Source organism: Vipera berus, assembly GCF_964194415.1.
Source record: "Vipera berus genome assembly, chromosome: 4".
In the NCBI taxonomy this organism is placed as follows: domain Eukaryota; kingdom Metazoa; phylum Chordata; class Lepidosauria; order Squamata; family Viperidae; genus Vipera; species Vipera berus.
Genome location: NC_138206.1, coordinates 15,982,474 through 16,004,489, shown reverse-complemented (window position 1 = coordinate 16,004,489; position 22,016 = coordinate 15,982,474). Strand labels below are relative to the sequence as shown.

General features: G+C 40.2%; 1 protein-coding gene across 1 annotated transcript in view; it reads right to left on the bottom strand.

The window, feature by feature from the left end:
* The window catches only part of ARHGAP42 (Rho GTPase activating protein 42), a 164,607-nt gene that overhangs the window by 8,009 nt on the left and 134,582 nt on the right, over positions 1-22,016 (bottom strand). The window contains exons 14-21 of the mRNA XM_081327736.1: positions 20,985-21,047; positions 19,241-19,315; positions 15,218-15,302; positions 13,781-13,839; positions 12,683-12,788; positions 7,909-8,068; positions 5,826-5,970; positions 2,851-3,225 (exon numbers count right to left, since the gene is read on the bottom strand). Of these exons, the coding sequence (XP_081183862.1) occupies positions 2,851-3,225; positions 5,826-5,970; positions 7,909-8,068; positions 12,683-12,788; positions 13,781-13,839; positions 15,218-15,302; positions 19,241-19,315; positions 20,985-21,047 (1,068 nt within the window). The remainder of the gene's footprint in view (positions 1-2,850; positions 3,226-5,825; positions 5,971-7,908; positions 8,069-12,682; positions 12,789-13,780; positions 13,840-15,217; positions 15,303-19,240; positions 19,316-20,984; positions 21,048-22,016) is intronic.

Below are 22,016 nucleotides of genomic sequence, written 5' to 3'. Positions count from 1 at the left end.
CGCGACCCTATGGACAATGTTCCTCCAGGCCTTCCTGTCCTCTACCATCTTCTGGAGTCCAGTTAAGCTCACGCCTACTGCTTCAGTGACTCCATCCAGCCACCTCATTCTCTGTCGTCCCCTTCTTCTATTGCCCTCAATCTTTCCCAGCATTAGGCTCTTCTCCAGTGAGTCCTTCCTCCTCATTAGGTGGCCAAAGTATTTGAGTTTTAGCTTCAGGATCTGGCCTTCTAAAGAGCAGTCAGGGTTGATCTCCTCTAGGACTGACCGGTTTGATCGCCTTGCAGTCCAAGGGACTCGCAGGAGTCTTCTCCAGCACCAGAGTTCAAAGGCCTCAATTCTTTTGCGCTCAGCCTTTCTTATGGTCCAACTTTCACTGCCATACATTGCAACTGGGAAGACCATAGCCTTGACTATACGCACTTTTGTTGACAGGGTGATGTCTCTGCTTTTTAGTGTGCTGTCTAGATTTGCCATGGCTTTCCTCCCTAGGAGCAAGCGTCTTTTAATTTCTTGACTACAGTCCCCATCTGCAGTGATCTTGGAGCCCAGGAAAATAAAATCTGTCACTACCTCCATTTCTTCCCCATCTATTTGCCAGGAATTAAGAGGGCCGGATGCCATGATCTTAGTTTTCTTAATGTTTAGTTTCAACCCAACTTTTGCACTCTCCTTCTTCACTCACAACAAGAGACTCTTCAGTTCCTCTTCACTTTCTGCCATTAGAGTGGTATCATCTGCATATCTTAGGTTGTTGATATTTCTTCCAGCAATCTTAATTCCAACTTTTGATTCATCTAGCCCTGCCTTTCTCATGATGTGCTCTGCATATAAGTTAAATAGGCAAGGCGACAGTATACAGCCTTGCCGGACTCCTTTCCCAATTTTGAACCAATCAGTGGTTCCGTGTCCAGTTCTCACTGTTGCTTCTTGGCCCGCATATAGGTTTCTCAAGAGACAAATAAGATGTTCTGGTACTCCCATCTCTTTAAGAACTTGCCACAGTTTGTTATGATCCACACAATCAAAGGCTTTAGCATAGTCAATGAAGCAGAAGTAGATGTTTTTCTGGAACTCTCTAGCTTTTTCCATGATCCAGCGTATGTTGGCAATTTGATCTCTAGTTCCTCTGCCTCTTCGTAATCCTGCCTGTACTTCTGGTAGTTCTCGATCCACATACTGCTGGAGTCTAGCTTGTAGGATTTTAAGCATAACTTTACTAGCATGAGAAATGAGTGCAATGGTGCGATAGTTTGAACATTCTTTGGCACTGCCTTTCTTTGGAATTGGAATGTCAATGCATTTGGGTCAATACAAAAAGGGGGAAAAATGACATTGCCATAGGGGTATACTATAGGCCACCCAATCAAACAGAGGAAATAGATAAACTTTTTGCTAGTCAGCTAAGGTATGTAGGAAGCACATCACAATAATTATGGGGGGCTTTAATTACTCTGAAAACAACTGGGAGACAAATTCTGCACCAAGTGGAAGATCAAACAGATTCCTGACAAACCCAGCAGACAACATTGTCTTCCAAAAAGTATAGAAGGGAACTAGGGGATCAGCCATATTGGACCTAATTCTCACTAACAGAGATGAAATGATAGACGGTGTTGAAGCCACAGAAACCTTTGGGGGGGGGGAGGAGTGATCATGCAATATTAGAATTCAACATTATGCAAGCACAAGCAATAGAACACAGTCAAATTAGAGTTCTGGACTTTAAGAGAGTTAATTTCAATAAACTTAGAGACAGCTTGGGAAGGATTGCATGGATGAGAATCCTCAAGGGGAAAACAATTCAAGAAGTGAGATTATAAAAGCCCAGTCTAGCACAATAGCTACGAAGAAGGAAAATAACAGCTCTCAAAAGAAACCAGCATGCCTGCATAAAGAACTCTCTGATAAGTTGAAAGACAAAAAGGACAAATATAAAAAGTGTAAAGAGGGGCACATAACTAAGGCAGAATATCAGCAAATAGCCCGAGCCTGCAAAGCTGAAATGAGGAAAGCTAAGGCTCAAAATGAACTAAGGCTTGCAACAAAAGTCAAAAATAACAAAAAAGCTTCTAGATGACCTCCAAGGTCCCTTCCATCATCATCATCATCATTATTATTATTTCATCATCATCATCATCATCATCATCTCATCTCAACAACACCTTAAGGTCTTCTTGTGGATGCCTTCCTGTATTGGCTTATTTAAGCTTTTTATATGGCTGTCCAATTCATACCATGTAACTCGGAGGGTGGGGGATATACAAAAATAAATGAAAGAAAAACTATAACCACATTAGAACTTAATAAAATAATAAAATGACAATAAAAATTGAAATCTTATATAGCTTTTCATTAATGTCTATGATTTCTGAAATAGCTCCCATATACTATACTGTAAGTGCAAACACTGCGTTTATTTCACTTTTAATAAAAACCCTTTGTTTCACATATGATTTGTCATCCCAGTTAGCAAAAACTCAATACTACATGTATTTTTGCCTTTAAGCATAGCCACCAACTATTCCCAATTTTATGTTTATTTATTCATTTATTAAATTTATATGCCACCCATATTGCTGGCCAAGGTCCCAATATTATGTAAATATTTCTCGATTTGCAATGTTGAAATATATGTGAAAATAGATATGCACAGTGCTTTATTTGTAAAAGAAAAAGGTGCTGGAACTCATACATGTCATACAACCCGCCTTGCCTACCCTACAAGGTTCCATCCAAAAAAGGTGCCGGAACTCCGTTCTGAGCGTTCTATGAGAAAAAAAGCCCTGGATATGCACAACCCATTAAATAACTTATTGACCGTAAAACAATGGATCATTCAAAAATTACCTTCTGCAGAAGGGATAGACCTTAAAGATAAAGCTGTTTTCATTCCAGAGAGACTATACAATCCTCTTTTGGCTGCGTCTCCTGGTGAGGTCACATTGTCTGGTCCAGTAACAGATGTGACACTTTGACAGTCAGATTCCACATCTGTTTTTGCTGCATCCTCCTTTGAGGAGGATTCAGGACTTGTGGTCCAAAGCCCTGAATTTTTTGGTCCATTGGATGATGGTGATGATGCAATCCATGGAACAACCCCTGTTTTTTCCCTGGATTGAGAAGACGCAGGTTTGGTAGTGCTGTTCTGTTCTGAAGAGTGAGAGGACAGTGATTCTATGCTGCCCATTGGAGTGCTGTCTGGACTGCTACTGTATGAATCACCTGGAAGGTGGAAAGGTTAAGAGAAAGGGATGGAAACAATAAATGGCATTTCTCAAATTTAGCCAGCATTGATGATGTTACTTAGCTTGGTAATGAAACGTCTGTAAGAAAATCAGCAAGCTCAGAGAGCACCAAGGACCCCACATTTCTCAAATTTCTTTGCTTTCCCTTGGGAGGAAAACAACACTACCTGTTATTAACTAATATGCACAGAAATACAATATGATCTAAATTGACTTTACCAGAACAATATTTTACTTCATGATTCTGCACAAGTGTAGCAAAACCCATACAGATTAATGATGGCATGAGAATGCATTAATCTGAACATCTCGAGTGTGACTGTATGAGAAAATGGCTTATGGCTATATGATATGTAAGAGCTGTGGTGGCACAGTGGTTAGAATGTAGTATTGCAGGCTAACTCTGCCCACAGCCAGGAATTCAATCCTGACCAGCTCAAGGTTGACTCAGCTTTCCATCTTTCCAAGGTTGGTAAAATGAGGACCCAGATTGTCGGGGGCAATGTACTGAGTTTGTAAACCATTTAGAAAGGGCAGTAAAGCACTATGACAGGGCTTTTCAACCTTTTCACCCATTGTACCACTTTTAGGATATGGCAACATCTGAGTACCACCAGTCGCCTAGCAAGGTGTCAAAAACTTGATGACCAAAAAAAAAAAAAAAGGAAAAAAGTGATGAAGTACAGGTAGTCCTTGACTTACAACAGTTCGCTTAGTGACTGTTCAAAGTTACAATGGCACTGAAAAAAGTGCCCCCCAAGCCACAGCCAAGCAAGACACCTGCCTGCCTGCCCGGCGGCGCTCTTCCTCCTGTCCGAGGTTTTCATTGTTGTGAGCATTTCTGCTGAGGATTGGCAGCGGGGGTGGGGTGGGGGGGTGTTTGGTTTTTATTCCCCCATCTGCTGGGTGGTTGCAGCAGGTTTTGGTCACTTCACATGACCCTGGGACACTGTGGCCATCATAAATATGAATCAGTTGCCAAGCATCTGAATGTAAATCACACGACCCTGGAGATGCTGCAACATTCCAGCTGATTGGCACTTCTTCTGGGCTCAGCAGAAGTGCCAGGATCAGCACCAAACTCCAGCTGGAGGCCGGCACTGATCCTAGCACTTCCGCTGAGCCTTGACAGCCCCCAAGAAGCACTGATCCTGGTGCTTCCACTGAGCCCTGACAGCCCTGCAGCTCCAGCCATCTCTCGCTCAGGCTTGTGAGGTGCTGCCACCGGTTCAGCTCATTCCCTGTTCTGTACCAGCCTACTACCGGCCCTGCAGAAAAGGCAGGGACAACCCCTTTACAAAACGGCAAGAGGATGGAACTAAGCCTGCCAAATTTATTGACATAAAACAGCAAACAGAGCAAACAGAAACACGAACCATGAAACAGGAGCTATTCAAACGGTTGCCTTCAGCAAACCAGCCCTCCCACACATTCCCCTTTTAAACAGTTCAAGGCGTGGCTTCTCTCTGCCTCCTTCCGAGGTGCCCCATTGCCTTCCTCTGTTTACTCCTGATTGACTGCCTCCTGCGTCAGGCGTCCCTGAACAGGGCCAGCTGTGGGTCATCTTCATCCACGCTGTCAGGCTCACACAGCTGGGTCTGCGTCGTAACCAGATGGGAGGGGCCTGGCTGAGGGCTCTGCGGACCCTCAAGGCTATCCTCTGGAGGCTCTCCAACACCCCCCTCCTCCTCCTCTGAATCGTCCGACCCAACTGCCGAACCCATAGGCTGACCCTGAATCACAACATTCCCCTCTCCTGCTACCACTTTTCGAGGATGGTTGCGTACCACCTGCCAGGTGCCAATGTACCACAGGTGGTACCCGTACTACTGGTTGAAAAGCCCTGCACTATGAAGCAGTATGTAAATCTAAGTGCTAGTGGTAGTATTCCATGCCAGATGAAGGTCCCAAGAAGACGTCTTAATAAAACTTTCAATAGTCAATTGAACAGCTCTAGACAAGCATCAGAATATTTGAAGTCCTATTTTCAAGTCTTTTTTTAAATGAAACCACTGGAATTTGATGTCACAAATGGCCAAAAGAAACATTTGCCCTTCACTAGTATGATTAATTGCCCTTGAACATTTAAATTTTACATTTATATATATTGGGAGTTTTCCAGCATGAAGCTCAGAGCAATACAAATAAACTTCCAGGAAGTATTTTAGTGAGATAATCACTAAATCTAAAATTGCATCATGTCCCTTTGTACCATACCCTATGATCCCTCCTATATCTTTGGTTGAGTCGGGAGAGGAAGAAAGAAAGATCCTCTTTGTGTACCATTACGACAGCTAATTCTGCCTCAGCATATCTAGATTTTGTTGGGGGGAAAGGTTATAAAAATACATTGAAACTAAGGAACAAGAAATATATAAACGTTCCAATATATATGCTATATAGATATTTTAAATAAATAAGAAAAGCCGAAATGAAAAAGTGCAGATAGGTGCACTGTGAATATTCCAAAATGCTCAGCAGAGAAGCACCCCTTGTGCTCAGAGCAACACAATTATTACCACCCATTTATAACCAACTGTGAGAAATCACAGTGCTAACAGAAACAAATGCACTTACTATCTGGATCTGCTAGACATGGAGTATATCGTCCTTTAGGCTTGCGAGAACCTGTAGAGAGACAGATTGCTCTTGTCCTTCTTGAGCTTGATCTGGACTGAGGCTTTCCAAGAGGAATATTTGGATCGGGGGCTGTGTGGAATATCTATCAATAAAGGCAAACATCCATATTGTTGAGAACCTTTGGGAATACCTGTATTTGCTTAGGCTGAGAGATTGTGAGTCATCTGCTTCCAGTAGAATTTTTTTTCTGTACAATTTGAGTATCACATTAAATTCTTCAAAATAATTTAATAATTACAGAATAACAGAGTTGGAAGCGAGAGACCAACTCCCTGCTCAGGCAGGAAACCCTATATCATTTCAGGCAAATGGTTGACCAATCTCTTCTTAAAAACCTCTAGAGTTTGGGCATCCACAATTTCTGGAGACAAGCTGTTCCAGTGATTGTTTGTTCTCACTGTCAGGAAATTTCTCCTTTGTTCTAGGTTGGTTCTCTCCTTGATTAGTTTCCATCCATTGCTTCTTGTCCTGGTGCTTTGCAGAATAAATTGACCGCTTCTTCTTCTTCTTTGCGGCAATCCTTAGATATTGGAACACTGCTATCACGTTCCCCCTTGTCTTTATTTTCATTAAACTAGATGTACCCAATTCCTGTTTTAGCCTCCAATCCCCTAATCATCTTAATTGCTCTTTTCTGTACTCTTTCTAGAGTCTCAACGTCTTTTTTACATCGCGGCGACCAAAACTTGATGCAATATTCCACTATTACATAAGACAATACACACAGCATCCTACTGTCTTCATAGGCTGAGGCTTCCCTTTCCCAAACTGACAGAATTTTGGGAAGTATCGGAATGTGAGAATGTGAAGAAAGCTTACCCTACATTATTAAATGAAGGAACCCCTCTACATTGCAGACACTTAAAATTCTGAACAATTTGAAGAGATTCTAACTTTTGGTACACATAGTGATTCTGATATTACCCTATTTATTCCAGATCAATCCAGATTAGTTCTTCTTTTTCAGAATATACTGGCGGTAAAAACTGCTTCTTAGCAAAATTAATACATATTTTGTAATGAGCATCTTTTATTTACTAAGTCACAGAATGTGGCATCACCTAGCTGATCTTGGCTGATTTTTTTAAAAGTAGGGTCACTGATGATAGAGTAAGAAAGGGCCTAAAAATCTTCTAGTCCAACCCTTGGCTTAGTCCTGGATCCTGTGGAACAAGTCCTCAAGCTGTGTCCTACAGAATCCTAGGAGACCTTAATGGGTTCCATTAGAGATTAAGGGGGGGTTGGAAAGCATTCATTTGAATGCAGTCAACTTTCTTCCACTAAAGCTTTGCCTAGAATTTTTTCTTAACTAACAAGTTTCCATAATCTGAAAAATGTTGAAAACCTCTATATTAGAGCATTTCTGAAAGATGATTCTCAACCCTTAGATCAGATAATCTAGTGCAGCGTTTCTCAATCTTGGCAGCTTGAAGATGTGTGGACTTCAACTTCTAAAATTCCTTACCAGTCATGCTGGTTGAGGAATTCTGGGAGTTGAAGTCCACACATCTTCAAGCAGCCAAGGTTCAGAAGCACTGATTTAGTGAGTGAAAACTTATTATGTCATGGGATAGCCCATTAAATTGTCTGATACAGTCTGGAAGTTTCTTCCAATAACTGGTATCTACTCCTTTGTTATACTTTTAACCTACTGTTTCTTGTCTTGCTATCTGGGACCACAGAGAATTCATCTACTTCCTCTTCTGTGTGACAGCCCTTCAAAAATTTGAGGACTGTTGTCATAGCTACTTTTTGTTATCTCTTCAATAGGCTGAACATTCATAGAGATTTTCTCCTTTCTTCCTTTCACTTGCTGTTCAGATAGGAGCTGTGAGTATAGGAAGATTCCCAAGTTGCAAATTACTTCCAGGAAATGCTATGCTGCTCTTGACTGAATAAACTATTCAATTTATTCACTATTGATTAAAAAACCCAAGACATTTATATTCCTACAGTTATTAAAGTAATATAATGTTGCATTTAATATCATAAGATTTCAGTAAAACTCATGATATTCTACCTTCTCATAATGCTCAATGAGAATCTCAACCACAATATTCTGAAACTTGATGTTCATCATAGCTGCCACTGTTTCCTCCTGGGCTCTCATCAACGTGGGACCAAAAATAACTCCAAGATTGGAGACTGTCATGAGATTCTGCTGACTATGTAATGATACCCTGAAAATAAGCAATTAAAATAATAGTAGAATTTAGATATCATGCACTAGCATTTCATTTCCATTCAATATAACTGGACATTCCATTTATGTATATATTAAGTAAAATATGTAATTTGTTTTGATAACATTCTTTGGAAAGACAAAAACTATTTGCTCTTTGGTGAGGAATATACTATTGTAGAAATTTTGGAAACAGGCTTTCCTATTTAATAATTTAAATATTTAAATGATTTAAACATTCTACATATTTTAAGCAGAGCTTCAAATATTTAATATACTTTGTTAATTCTAGTTTTCCTCCCAAGCCATTTTCTCATGGAATAAAATTTCTACTGATTAACACAAATACTAAGTAATGCATTGCATGTACACTTACTCTAAAAAACAGGTTTCTTCCCAATAAATATAAATCCAATATAACCCTTTCTTTTATATGTGAAAGGGAAACTCTTAACTTTTTTTTTCCTAGCAAAAAGAATCACAAACAAATGTAGCTTACGGGCTTAGCTGAAATTAGAATATATAAATATCATTTTTCCAAAATGCTAATGGACATCTCATTCAATCTATTGCCACCAACGGTTTACCTAATTCAAATCAATTCACACAAGCCAGTTCCAAACACCAAAACTTTGTACCATGATCACAGGAAAAGTCACGCCTGGCAGAATTTGTCATTTTATACAATCTGTAAGAGTCCAGAAATTTATAAAAGATTTGTGTTAGACTACAGATTGACCCTGACTTATGACCGATCACTTAGCAACTGTTTAAAGTTACAATGGATCTGGAAAAAGCTACTTATGACCTGGATTTGAAGTTCCAACATCTGACTCCCCCTGGTCATATGGCAGCATTATGGGTGCTGGCCCACATTTATGGTCACTTGCAGTGCCCTGCAGTCACGTGACCATGATTTATGATGTTTTTGCTGGAAACCAGTACTTATTTCCAGTTTCTGGGGGGAAAATCCTCATAGCGAATGATAGATTCACTTAACTAGTGTGGTATTTGCATAAAAAGGTAATAAAATTGGGTCTGGTCAAGAGGTAACCTACTTTATGACTATCATGATTTACAACCAAAATTGTGAGCTCAATTACAATGGTATGTCAAGGCTTATCTATATGGTTCAACACGAAGTTTCTAATGTTATTGGATTATTCATTCACAGCTCTACCTAATCTTAGGATGCAATATCTGGCCCACTTTCTCAAAATTACTCATTCTTTGATATGGTGCTTTCTTGAAAATATACAGATGGTCAATTTGGAACATGTCCCCAGTGAATGGTACTTACGGATTTTAGCAAATGAAAAGGCAAGATTGGAAATCCTTTACATCAATCCCCCCCACTGAGATGATTTGCAGATATCTTGTTCATATAAAAATGGCAAGTTACCGTATTTTCCGGCGTATAAGATGACTTTTTAACACATGAAAATCTTCTCAAAAGTCGGGGATCGTCTTATACGCCCAGTCGCCTTATACACCGGAAAATAGTAAATCCTCGGGAGCAGAGACGTTAGTGGAAACGGACAAATCCAGCGCTCGAGAATGGCGAAAGACGGCCTCCTCATAAATAAACCGACCAGCCCAACCGAGGCTGAGGCTCCAGCTTACCGACGTCCTAGGGCAGCAGACCCCCCCTTTTTTTGGAAGGGAGCGGGAATCAAGCACGTGCCGAGCCGCCGGCGCTCGGCGAGCACGAGAGCTCAAGGGAGCGCGGGAAGCCAGGCGGAGGCCGACCTGACATGTTCGCACGGAGCTGAGCTTCACCTGACCCTGGGAGTTCGACTTCAGGGCGTGGTGCCGTGGCCAGACCTATAGCAACACCTGCCCGGGAAGGCACAGCTCGGGAATTGCGACAGGCAGACCACAGCGGAAAACTGGCGCTGGGGCTTCAGCAACCCGGGGTCGCCCCTCCGCCCTGAAGTAGAAGGCGGCCTTTTGAAAAATAAATATTATAATAAGTGCGGGGTTTTTCCCCTTTATTTCTTTTCCCCCTTTCTGTATACTCCAGCGATAACTTATGCAAGTGAAAGGAGGAAAAACCCCGACTTTGCATTTTCTTGGAAAACTTTAGAAAAGCACAGCAAAATGCAGGGGAGGGTAAACGGGCTTCTCGATCTCAGTGCCATGCAGGGCTCCTTCTGGTTTCTAGTTACTTGGAAACTCGGGGCTTTCTTTGAGGGAATCTCAAACTTGCGGCGCAGGGCTGAGCCCGTTTCTTTCACCACCACCCCCGCCCTCCACCGCCCTGTTCATTAACTAACCTACGGAAAGAACCACCTTCTTTCAGACCTGGTGCCTTCCCGAAGTTTTGGGCCACAATGCTCGTCGCTCCTGGCCGAAACAGCCAGTGTGTGTGGCTGAAGTAGAAGGGGGCGCCAAGGCGAGAGGAGATGAGGTTTAGGCGAGGCAGAGCAAAGCTGATCTTGAGGCCAAAAGCTCTTGATAAACCTTCACCTAATTGAGAAGCAGCCCTGACTTCCTACTTACCCATATTTTCCGGCGTATAAGACTTTAACCCATGAAAATCATCTCAAAAGTTGGGGGTCGTCTTATACGCCCAGTCGTCTTATACGCCGGAAAATACGGTATATTTTAGAGATGTAAAAAAGACTTCCTGGTTCAGTCGTGTCCAATTCTAGGGCACAGTGTGCATCTCTGTTTCTTGGCCATGGGAATCAGCATTGTCCAAAGACGCTTCTGTGGTCATGTGGCCAGCATGGCTATATGCCAAAGGCACACAGAATGCTATTACCTTCCCACCGAAGTGGTGCCTATTAGCCTACTCTCGTTTGCATGCTTTCAAACTGCTAGGTGGGCAGGAGCTGAGGCAAGGAAAGGGAGCTCACCCTGTCTTATGGGACTTGGGTCTCGAACCCGAGCTGTCAGCTTTCTAGCTGACCAGCTCTACGTCTTTAACCACTGAGCCATTGAGCCCCCCTCCCTTTTAGAGGTGTACTCTAGCATATATTAAGGCAGGGGTCACCAATCCCAAGGCTGCAACCCAGTACCAGACTGCAGCCTGTTTGAAACAGGGCTATGGAAATGGCAGGCAAGCACATGAGGGCATAACTCCATTTGTGCAAGAGGTGTGTGTGTATGCGTCCATTTGTGCAAATGGAGCTGCATACACACTTGCCCGCCACTTGCACGAAACCACTCTCTCTACCCAACCAGTCCACAAAGCCAGAAGGGGAAGAAACTCTGTATTAAGGCATCAGGATTTAGTTAAGGAGCCCCTAAATTAAGGAGGCTCTTTTCATTACTGAGAGTTGTATGTGTGGATGCATCCTACATTTATATATTTATTTCTTCTCTGGAACATTTGTCACCTGGACTCATTGTGGAATTCATATCTCAGAGTAATTTCTACACGTTGGACACACTTGATGCAGGGTGCTGTTCTTGGTGATTATCTCCTTTATATTAAAGCAGTTCCAAATTTAATAAGCTAACCCTATTACATATTATTGAATACAATAAATAAAGTTGGAATAGTTTATTGCTTCATATTGTTTAAAGTAACTTTGTACAGATAGAATGCTCTGATAAACATTTTCAAATCTTTACTAATAAAAGAATATTGAGTAACTAAAGTTAAAATACTGTAGAGGTAGAACAGATATCAGTTTCCATATTACTGTAATTTATTATCTTAACAAGGAAAGCTTGGGCTACCTTGGTGACAAATTGAATCTTTTAGATAACAAAAGTGAGGCTGATATTGCCATGACAAGTAATAACTGGACATAAATTTTTGAAAGGGGAACTAAGGCTTAGTTTCTTGAAGAAATTTCAGAAAATAGCTTTTTCATAACAGTAATGAGATAGAAATGTTATTGTAATAGTTTTATTTTGGGATAATGAATATAAATAGGCTGAAATAATAAGAGAATGAAATTTATATCATTACATCACATTAAAGAAAATATCCATTTCCTGGAAATCTACTTTTCACAATAGTAAGTGTGATGTAGAGAGCGCAACTGTCTGAAAGTCATCCTGTGAGCTTTTCCTAGTCCTGGTTAAGTACCTTAACCACAACACCAAAGGGACCCCGATAGTTTCACTTGCATCTTTATTGTATTTGGCTGCCAGAGATCAAAGATACATAGTCATGGGAAGAGAAATGGAATGTGTGAATCCAATGACTGAATATCATTGATTATTGCTGAAAATTTTTGATGAACACACATGTTAACCACACGCACATTTATATAGAATTAAATGTAGGGGCTGTTATTTAAACACAAACACACAAGAATTTTCAAACAAATGGCAGTGTGACCACCTAAATAGCAACAGGAACAAGAGACATAACAGGCATTTTAAGTTAACGTTTTTTCAGATATATAAGAAAAGATGAAGTTAGTCAGCCTGGAGTAACCTTCTACAAAATAATTCTTTGCCAAAAAAGAAATATGTACACAGATCATGGAATGAATGCTACTTCGCACTGGGAACCTCCACGGGGTGCAAATTAATAAATACATTTCCAGTCATGAATACTTGTTTTGGGATATGATTTAAGACAACAGCACTAAAACTCCTCTCTTTCCTCCTATGATTATAAACAACCCACATAAAAAGCAATTATTACTTGACCAAATGCTTTATCAGAATGTCCAACATCTCCCGGTTTTTCTCTGGCAACTTGTGGACAAGCGCATGGACTGCTTCCACTCTGTAATTCTGGTCATCAGACTCTGTTAAAAAGATAGTAAAAAGAAGAATAACCCAACGAGGTCTCCTGTACTATGTGCTTTCAAACAGAAGTTGGGTCCTGTCTGAGATGTTCTAGCTAGTGGATCCTATGCTGAGAAAGGCATTGATTAGGATGATCTTTAAGATTCCTTCCAATTCTAAGAATCTATATAAATCTCTGCTACTTCAATCATTATGTCACATATATATCACTATATCACATGCTACTTATTGTAAGTAACAAAAATGGAATGCGTAGTGGCACAGTGGTTAGAATGCAGTATTGCAGGCTAATTCTGCAGACTATAAGGGTCAAGGTTGACTCAGCTTTCCATCTGTCCGAGGTCAGTAAAATGAGGACCCAGATTGCTAAGGGCAGTATGCTGACTTTGTAAACTGCTTAGAGAGCGCTGTAAACACCGTGAAGTGATATATAAGTCTAAGTGCTATTGCTAAAGATTTCTTTAAGCCAACAGAAACTGACAAAGTATGTCACCAGACGTCTAAACACTACTGATTTTTCACCACACAGAAATGCGTGAGGCCCTCCGTAGATAGAAAGTTATGAAATGCACACTAAATCCTTAAAATAGAAATGGATAAAATAGTCATATGAATAGCAAAAGCTACCAGCAGGAAGGGGACAAAAGAAGACGTGATTAGCAAATGGGACATATAGGTGAAAACGCTGAACTCACCTCCCACTCCCATTTTTGTCATGCTGCAGCCTGATTCTACAATTGTTGAAATTATTTTTTTTCTCATTCATCTATACTCAGTAGCCCATAATGACAAAGACAAAATGAAAACAGCATAACAAAATTGAAGGTGGTCTGAATACTTTCTGAATGTAGTGTGCGCGCACACACACACACACACACACTAAATTTATGTCACAGCAACCTAAATCTATAAAGAAACCTGAATTCTTATTATGTATATTATATATAGTTTGTCCCAACACCAGGATTATCATTTATTTTTTTTCACTTACTAACAGCAATGATGAAATCCTTGTGTAACTTGAAGGTCATGAGTGGCTCTGCAAGACACCTGAGGAAAAAATAGTGATTGAAAGAGGCTGAATGTAGTATTTTGAAGATATTCACATTTAATTCCAAAGCAGACACTAGCTTTAGCTCCATTCTAAACTCGCATGCATGGCTGTGTTATGGATAGTACTACTTAAATAATCTTAGATAGTCACACAGCTGGAAGGAGAGATGATAAATAAATCTTCCTGAGGTGCCCTATTGCAGCCTTCTTCAAGCTGGTGACCTCCAGATGAGTTGGACTACAGCTTTGCTCTTTCCCAGCTGTATGATCTTTAGAGGACCTTGCATGGGGGAAGGATGCTCATGGAAGCACAGGAGACAAAATGTTGTGACTAAACCATTCATAGTTCTCAAAGGTAAAAGACCTTCTCATATCAAGTTTGGTTCCTTGATTCCATGTAATTTTCCTGGCCACAGCACAGTGGTGATTTATTACTACCATTTTTAGGTTGTTTTGTTTAGCCTACAGATCTGGGATTTCTAGTGATTTCCCATCAAGTCCTAAATGGGTTTGATTGCTTTGCTTGTTTAGAGACTAATGAACATTAGCTTGGTGGTGCAACGGGCTATCTTCTATGATTTCACTGAATTATGGGAAGAAGTAGGAAGTTTAAGATTCCAAAGTTACAACATCCCTAACTAAAATTCAGTCTGCTTCCTTATTTTTGATAACCTTTAGTAATTTTTCCTTTGATTAGGGTTAAACCTCTAAGGATGTTTAAATTAAAGAGAAGTACTTAAAGAGTCAAACCCTCAGGTGATCCTATCAAAAATACTGCTCCAATCAGCAGTTATTAAAAAAAAAACCTGTAGAAGTAATTCTGATAGCTTATACAACCTGAAATCCTTTTAATTTTGTTCTAATATCCCCTCTGAATGTCTGAGCTCTTAACAACTTTTCCAGTACATGTACAGTCAAATTTGATAGTACTCTACACTCCCAATATTTGGAGGGCTCACTTAAGTGAAATCAATATTAGGTTGTCTAGAATGCAAGACAATGCATTCAAAACTAATCCGCTTTCTGAATAAATATATACCTTCGGGTTTTTTTTCATTCCCTGACAATGCAAGGTTTTATTAAACAAATGAAATACTTGTACTTGTTTTATGTGATTCTAATAGCCAATTAGTGAACCATGCTGTGCAGTTTTGATCAAATAAATTAACTGGTTAAAGAAACTTATTGCCCAGTGTTGTAAGCATTAGATATCAACTAAGAAAAGCTCAGTTTAAAATGGAAAGATTCACAATGCACTGAAAATAAAGACAACTATATCAGTGGCTACGAACACCATCCTATGCTCTCTACATTACAGTAGGGTTTGAAGAGTATAAGCCCTAAGACATTGGAATGTTGCATGACTTATGCTTACCTGAGGTAGTTCTTTAGCCCACTTGTTATAGTTTTATTGTCCCAAATTTCCAAATCAATGTCCATATCAGGAGGGGATTTAGGAGCTATTAAAAGAGAGAGCAATTGGATGAATCCATTTCCCAGTGGAACTTTAGACACCACTACTAGGAGTGTCAACTTGAAAAGTTGTACATATTCAAATATTCAGTACTTGGATAAAAGTCGCGCAACATTAACAATTTATATGATTGGGAACAAGTAGTTTAACTGACAAACTATATGCAATTTTGCTCCAACACAGTTTAACTACTGGTATGGATTACTTCATCCTTCAAAAGAAGGAAATCAAAGCCATAATATCTGGGATACAAAACCATGGGACAGCATTCACCCACAGATGGCTCTTAGCGCTCATCAGAAACTTTCTTGGGACTCTGAAAATCTGAGCGCTATTTGCAGATTGACCAGGAAGTGAACTGATCCGGAGCTCAAGGGGAAGTTGGTTCCACGGGGCTGGCGCTCCCACAGAGAAGGCCCTCCCCCTGGGGGTCGCCAGCCGACATTGTCTAGCCAACGGCACCCTGAGGAGGCCCTCCCTGTGTGAGCGCACTGGGCGATGGGAAGTCATTCCTGGCAGTAGACGGTCCTGCAAATATCCTGGGCCTAGGCCATGTAGGGCTTTAAAGGTAAGTACCAACACCTTAAATCTCACCCGGAGGGCAACCGGTAACCAACGCAGCTCACGCAGGAGGGGTGTAATATGGGAGTATCGGGATGCTCCCACCATTACCCACGCGGCCGCATTCTGCACCAGCTGGAGCCTCCGGGTGGTCTTTAAGGGCAGCCCCATGTAGAGAGCATTGCAGTAATCTATATGGGAGGTAACGAGTGCGTGAGTGACCGTACGTAGGGCATCTCAGTCCAGATAGGGGCGCAACTGGCGCGCCAGGCAAACCTGGGCAAATGCCCCCCTGGCCACAACTCCTATATGATCTTCAAAACTGAGTTGTGTATCCAGGAGGATGCCTAAGTTGCGTGCCCTATCAACAAGAGGTAATACCTCTCCTCCCACAACCAAAGATGGAACCTCTTGGACTAAATGAGATGCCGGTACGTAAAGCCACTCAGTCTTGGCCGGGTTGAGCTGGAGCCTGTTTTTCCCCATCCAGATCCTACCGCTTCCAGGCAACGGGACATCACGTCGAGGGCATCGCTGGGTTGGTTCAGGGTGGAGATGAAAAGCTGGGTATCATCAGCATATTGATGATACCTCACCCCGAAACCACGGATGATCTCACCCAGTGGCTTCATGTAGATGTTGAACAGGAGGGGAGAGAGGACCGACCCCTGAGGCAACCCACAACTAAGGGGCCTCGGGGTTGACCTCTGCCCTCCTGCCAACACTGTCTGCGAACGGCCCGAGAGGCAGGAGGAGAACCACCGTAAAACGGTGCCTCCCACTCCCAACCCATGACGTCACAGCAAGATACCATGGTCGATGGTATCAAAAGCCGCTGAGAGATCTAATAGGACCAGGACAGAGGAATAACCCCTATCTCAGGCCCACCAGAGATCATCCACCAGCGCGACCAATGCCGTCTCCATGCTGTACCCGGGCCAGATACTCAGTTTCCTCCAGGACCAAAGGGAGCTGTCGAGCCACCACGTTCTCAACAACCTTCGCAAGGAAACGAAGGTTGGAGACAGGATGAAAGTTATTTAAAATAGCTCGATCCAAGGCAGGTTTCTTGAGGAGGGGCCTCACCACCGCCTCCTTCCATGCCTGGATCATATTCCATGGACTCCAAAGTGAAGGCCAGATCAATATACTATCTTTCATGAGTATGAGCAAGGTAACTTGGGACATGCCCATGAACTGTTTCTGACCTTGGGCCTGGAGCACGGAAATGGAAGCTCACCACAAGAAGTCCAGTGACAAGGTCAAGGAGCTCTGTGAGGGCTGATGCCAAACATCGAGGTAGATTATACACCAGAAGCAACTCCAGTCTGATACACCTACCTCTAGGACAGTGATACTAGCTACTGATGAGGTACCAGTAATAAACTTTGGACATTCTTCCTCCTTGCCCTTGGTATGGTGGCTAATGGAGGACCCAAAACTAGGAGGATTCATCTGTCAAGGGAATATCTCCTTGGGTATTTGGTTGCAGACTTGCATGCCTGGTCTATGTATATACACGATGAGATGTGAGAACGTATGGAAGGGAAGAGAGTGTAGGGAAAGAGAAGGGCTTGCTGCAGCTAGAGGGGGGTCAATGAGGATGTGCCCATTCACTACAAGAACACTGGTGGTTTTATAGCTCAAAAAAGGGGACTAAGGGAACATTCATATGTGGCATAGATATCATGGATAGACATCCCCTCACCCTTTACAATATTACAACTCAAGGTCAGCTACTGAAACCAGATGCAGGGAGTTACTGAACTGAATCATGAGAAAAACTGGGTAAACTGTGGAATTTGCTGCCAGCAGTTACAATGAATGGTCATCAATTTAAAACTTTAGGAAGAGTTCATGAAAGATCAGGCTGTCAAAGGCTATTAACAGTGTTGGTCATTTATTATTTTCTAAATAGAAAGCAGAATGCATTAAAAATTGGTTCCTGGGAAACAAAGAGTGAATGAGGGTTTTGCTCTCCAGTCCAACTTCCTATTTCCACCCAGTTGGCCATTGCGGGATACAAAATGATGGACCAGATGAGCTATAGCCTAATCTGGCAAGGCTTTTATGTTCCTTCTCTATTGCCAAGCTACAGCTGCTAGCTGTGTCACTGGCAATTCATTCATTCTCTGCCACTGTTTGATTATCTTGCATAAATACCAAAATGTTCCAGCATTTCAAAAGACTAAAAATTTGTGCTTGGTTTTAAATCTGATTACTGAATAACTCTCATTTTTTGGAAGTTTAAGGAAGCATCTTAGAAGTTACAATAATCTGAAATAAATAGTTTCCCAATAATTTGCTGTAATATATCTGGCAACTAACAACAGAAATGTAATTGCTCATAATCTCCAAAATGTTTCTCAAAAACTAGGGACCAAAATGATAATCAAAACAAGAATTTTGCCACTAGAAATGGTAACATATACTAAGCGAAATACAATCTTTCCAACATAATCTAGAAAGACTGATTAATGTAATTTTATGAAAGAATGCCATATATGAATTATTTTACAACCAATTTTGATGATTTTCCAAAATGAAAAGGAATTTTATAAAGGATTCCAAACTGATTCATGTATTTAAAATTTGAGGTTCTCTTCCATATAGGAGGGCTATTTTATATAAGTTTTATTTTGCGTAATAATAATGCAGTTCCTTTAATTATAATTGTTGTGGAAATAGTACTCTGTTCTTTTTTATTAGGATGTCATACTGTGCTTAGATTTCAGCTTAACATTACAAATCTTATATAGTCTCAAAGTATAGTATTGTCTAGGCAGCGTGTTTTTATATTATTTTATGCATAAAATTTCATCGGAATAATGCTGAAATAAAATTGGGAAAAAATAAAATTTGAAAAAAAGCAAGAAAGAGTACTTTAAGGTTTCAGCATTTACGAATAATGCAATTATCCTAGCAAATTGATAAGCTCATTTGCAAATTTAATGCTAATCATTTAGCAATTGAAGAATTTAATTGGTCGATCAGGAATTTCTCATCTGATTCCAAGTTGGTTATAATTTATTTCAGCCAGCTTTCTTGGAGATAAATGAATAACACAAGGAAAGGACTTTAATTTTTTTCTGCACGTTTCATCCAATTGGCAATGTTTTGGCAATGTTTTGACATGCAAATGGGAAATGGTAGTCAGCAACCAGGATGCATAATTGGAAGAATTAATATTTAACCATTAAAACAGTTAGATGGGTTTTTCCCTCTTAAATTCCTTCTTTCACATGAACATTCCAATAAGCAAGGCTGTTGGATTACAAGCTTATTTTGCTTATATATTCAAGTAGATTCTGTCTGAACACACAATAAAATACTGAAGTACAATGAACATCACAATATTCTTACAGAAGACGGTGTTCATCAGCTTCTGCACTTTGGAGTTCACACCCCCTATCCGGTACAATCCCAAGATTGTGATACCTTCAAAGATAAATGAGAATACAATGTAGTTAGACTTTATCCATTATGAATGCTTCAACACCACTTATTTACAGTTGACTTAAAACATCTGTCTTGTCACCTTGCCACTGTTGTGATGCATGATTATTGCATTCACAAATCCATATGGCCTGAGTGCATTTGTGGGGCACATTCCACCCCACCCCACCCCATATTCACAAGTAAGCCCATCACTCTTTGCAACCTGGTCACATGACAAAAGAGCCCCAGTTTAGAATAGGAATGAGAAGGCCAGTGAAGTATGATGGTCTCAAGTTCTCAGCAATCTGGAGTCAATCATTTTTTGAGTCCAATTTCCCTCTCAAGGTTATCACTGGGATAAAATTAACATAGAAGGAGGAGGAATTGAGGAATAATGCAGTAACAATGTCATAGGTATTGCTGCCAAGCACACAAAAGAAAAAATCTGCGAAGTCTGTCACAGATATTTGAAATAATTCATTTGCACAAATGTATCCTTTTCTGCCATGGCGCCTACCTTGTCATTCCTACCAGAGATAAGACTGGCCCCATCCTTGTTAACTTTCTGGAAGTCCTCACAACGTAGCTATCTCAGTAGGCTTGTGGATTTCAGGGAAATTTATGCTGCCTATCTCCTTTATAAAGCAGTTTACAGATCATAAATGGAGAAATGGTGAGATGTTTATATTGTATATAACAGGGGTAGGCAACCTCGGCTCTTTTATGACTCATGGACTTCAACTCCCAGAATTCCTGAGCCAGCTTGGCTGGCTCAGGAATTCTGGGAGTTGAAGTCCATGAGTCATAAAAGAGCCGAGGTTGCCTACCCCTGGTATATAACATCAAACATGCTCCATCCTGGTCTTTACTAAGAATAGTAATAATGATCTCTTTTATTGTGGAATGATGTGCAATGTTTCTTAAAGATGTTTGTTTATATGCCACACAGAGTCACATTCATGAGATGGGTGGCTATGTAAAATGATTGAATTAATAAATCAATACAATGAACCAGAAATATACAAGCAAGGTTTAATGGTTTGAAAAGCCAGTCTTGTATAGCATTGCACAGTTTGATGTCTTCTTGGAATCGTGTTTAAATCAGTCAACTAAGATACGTTGAGTGAAGAGACTTCAAGCACAAAGAAGGTGCTTAGTAATGACATCACTGAACATCACTGAAGACCAAAGGCCTAATTTTTTAGATTGATTTAGGGTTTTACTGAGTAAGCTCCCTGATAAAAAGCAGCCTAATATTTTTGAGAAAGGGCATTGCAGTGGTGAAATATAAATTATGCATTGCTTTCATTAAATAGGAATAACAATTATAGAGAAATACAGCCCAACATTTTATTTAAAAGTTTCCCACCTGCCAAGAAAAAGAAAAACAGAGGTAAACTGGTGGTTGGTAGTTAATATCATGGGTATGATTAGTATTTTGCAATAAGTTACAGCCACAAGTGCAGACACTTTGAAAATAGTTGAATCTGCAATCCCCTCAAGGCAACCATTTTGTTTGAACTGAGAACTTGTTCTCAAAGTTTTACATATGCTCAGCAGGCCCCAAAGGGTAAGGATTCATTAATTTAATTGCAGTGTTAATTAATTAGTTATTTAATTATTTGGTTTAATTGCAATGGTTTTATTAGATCAACCCTTTAATACATACCTCTTGTTTCCACTGCATGAATGCATTTTCTTACAAAATTAAAGCCAGCTTCATTTAGGAATGCTATCAAAAGAAAAGACTCAAAATTACATGTCATTATTCATCAGGCAAACCAGAAAGCCAAATTCACTGCTATCAAAATCACTGAAGTACTGATGAGGATTATATAATAATAATAATGATTAGAAATCAATGACTATTTTTTTAACGGGAGACAATCAGCATTAAAGAATCAGCATTCCTTATTATCATTATCCTGTCATCAGCAGAGAGAACCATAGATATAGATTAAAAAAGAAATCACTCTCATCTATTATAAAGAAAACAATGAGACATGCTTGTGATGTCACCACTAGTTGAGTTCAATCGGAAGGAAACCCAGTTGACATTTAGACCACCATTCATACAATTTAAAAAGCTAAAAAGTAAGCCATTTTATATGATGCAATGAATTCAACTAGCAATGGCACCTATAATTCCATCCTTACTGATTTGGTACACTTTTTTCCCAACCGAAAGAAAAGAAGGAAAATAGAAGGTATTGTTTAACACAATGTTGCTTAAATTCAGCAACTTTAAGACATGGGGCCTTCAGTTCCCAGAATTCCCCAGCCAGCATGCTGGAGAATTCTGGGAATTGGAAGTTCATAAGTTTTAAAATTGCAGAGACTGAGAAATAGTGATCTAACTGAACAGAGATTTTCAATTAATGGTGTCCCAGTTTCTGGATGTATAAGTGATGTCATCTTAGAAATCAGACCAACTCAAAACATTTTCCTTCAATCTATTATTTATTCATCGTTGCCTTTAAAAATCCGTCCTCTCATTTGAATCCCCAGAACTCAATTGCCTAGGAGGTAATGTGGTTTTGATATTAACCAGGATAGAATAATTTATTCTATTAAGTTGAATAATTTTTCTTCTGCCTTTGAATGGAACTTTACCACCTTGGAAAGAGTAACTGACACTTCAAATATCAATTAGACATCAATTAATTTTGAATGAGGTGCAATAATCAGGAGAAAGAAAGAG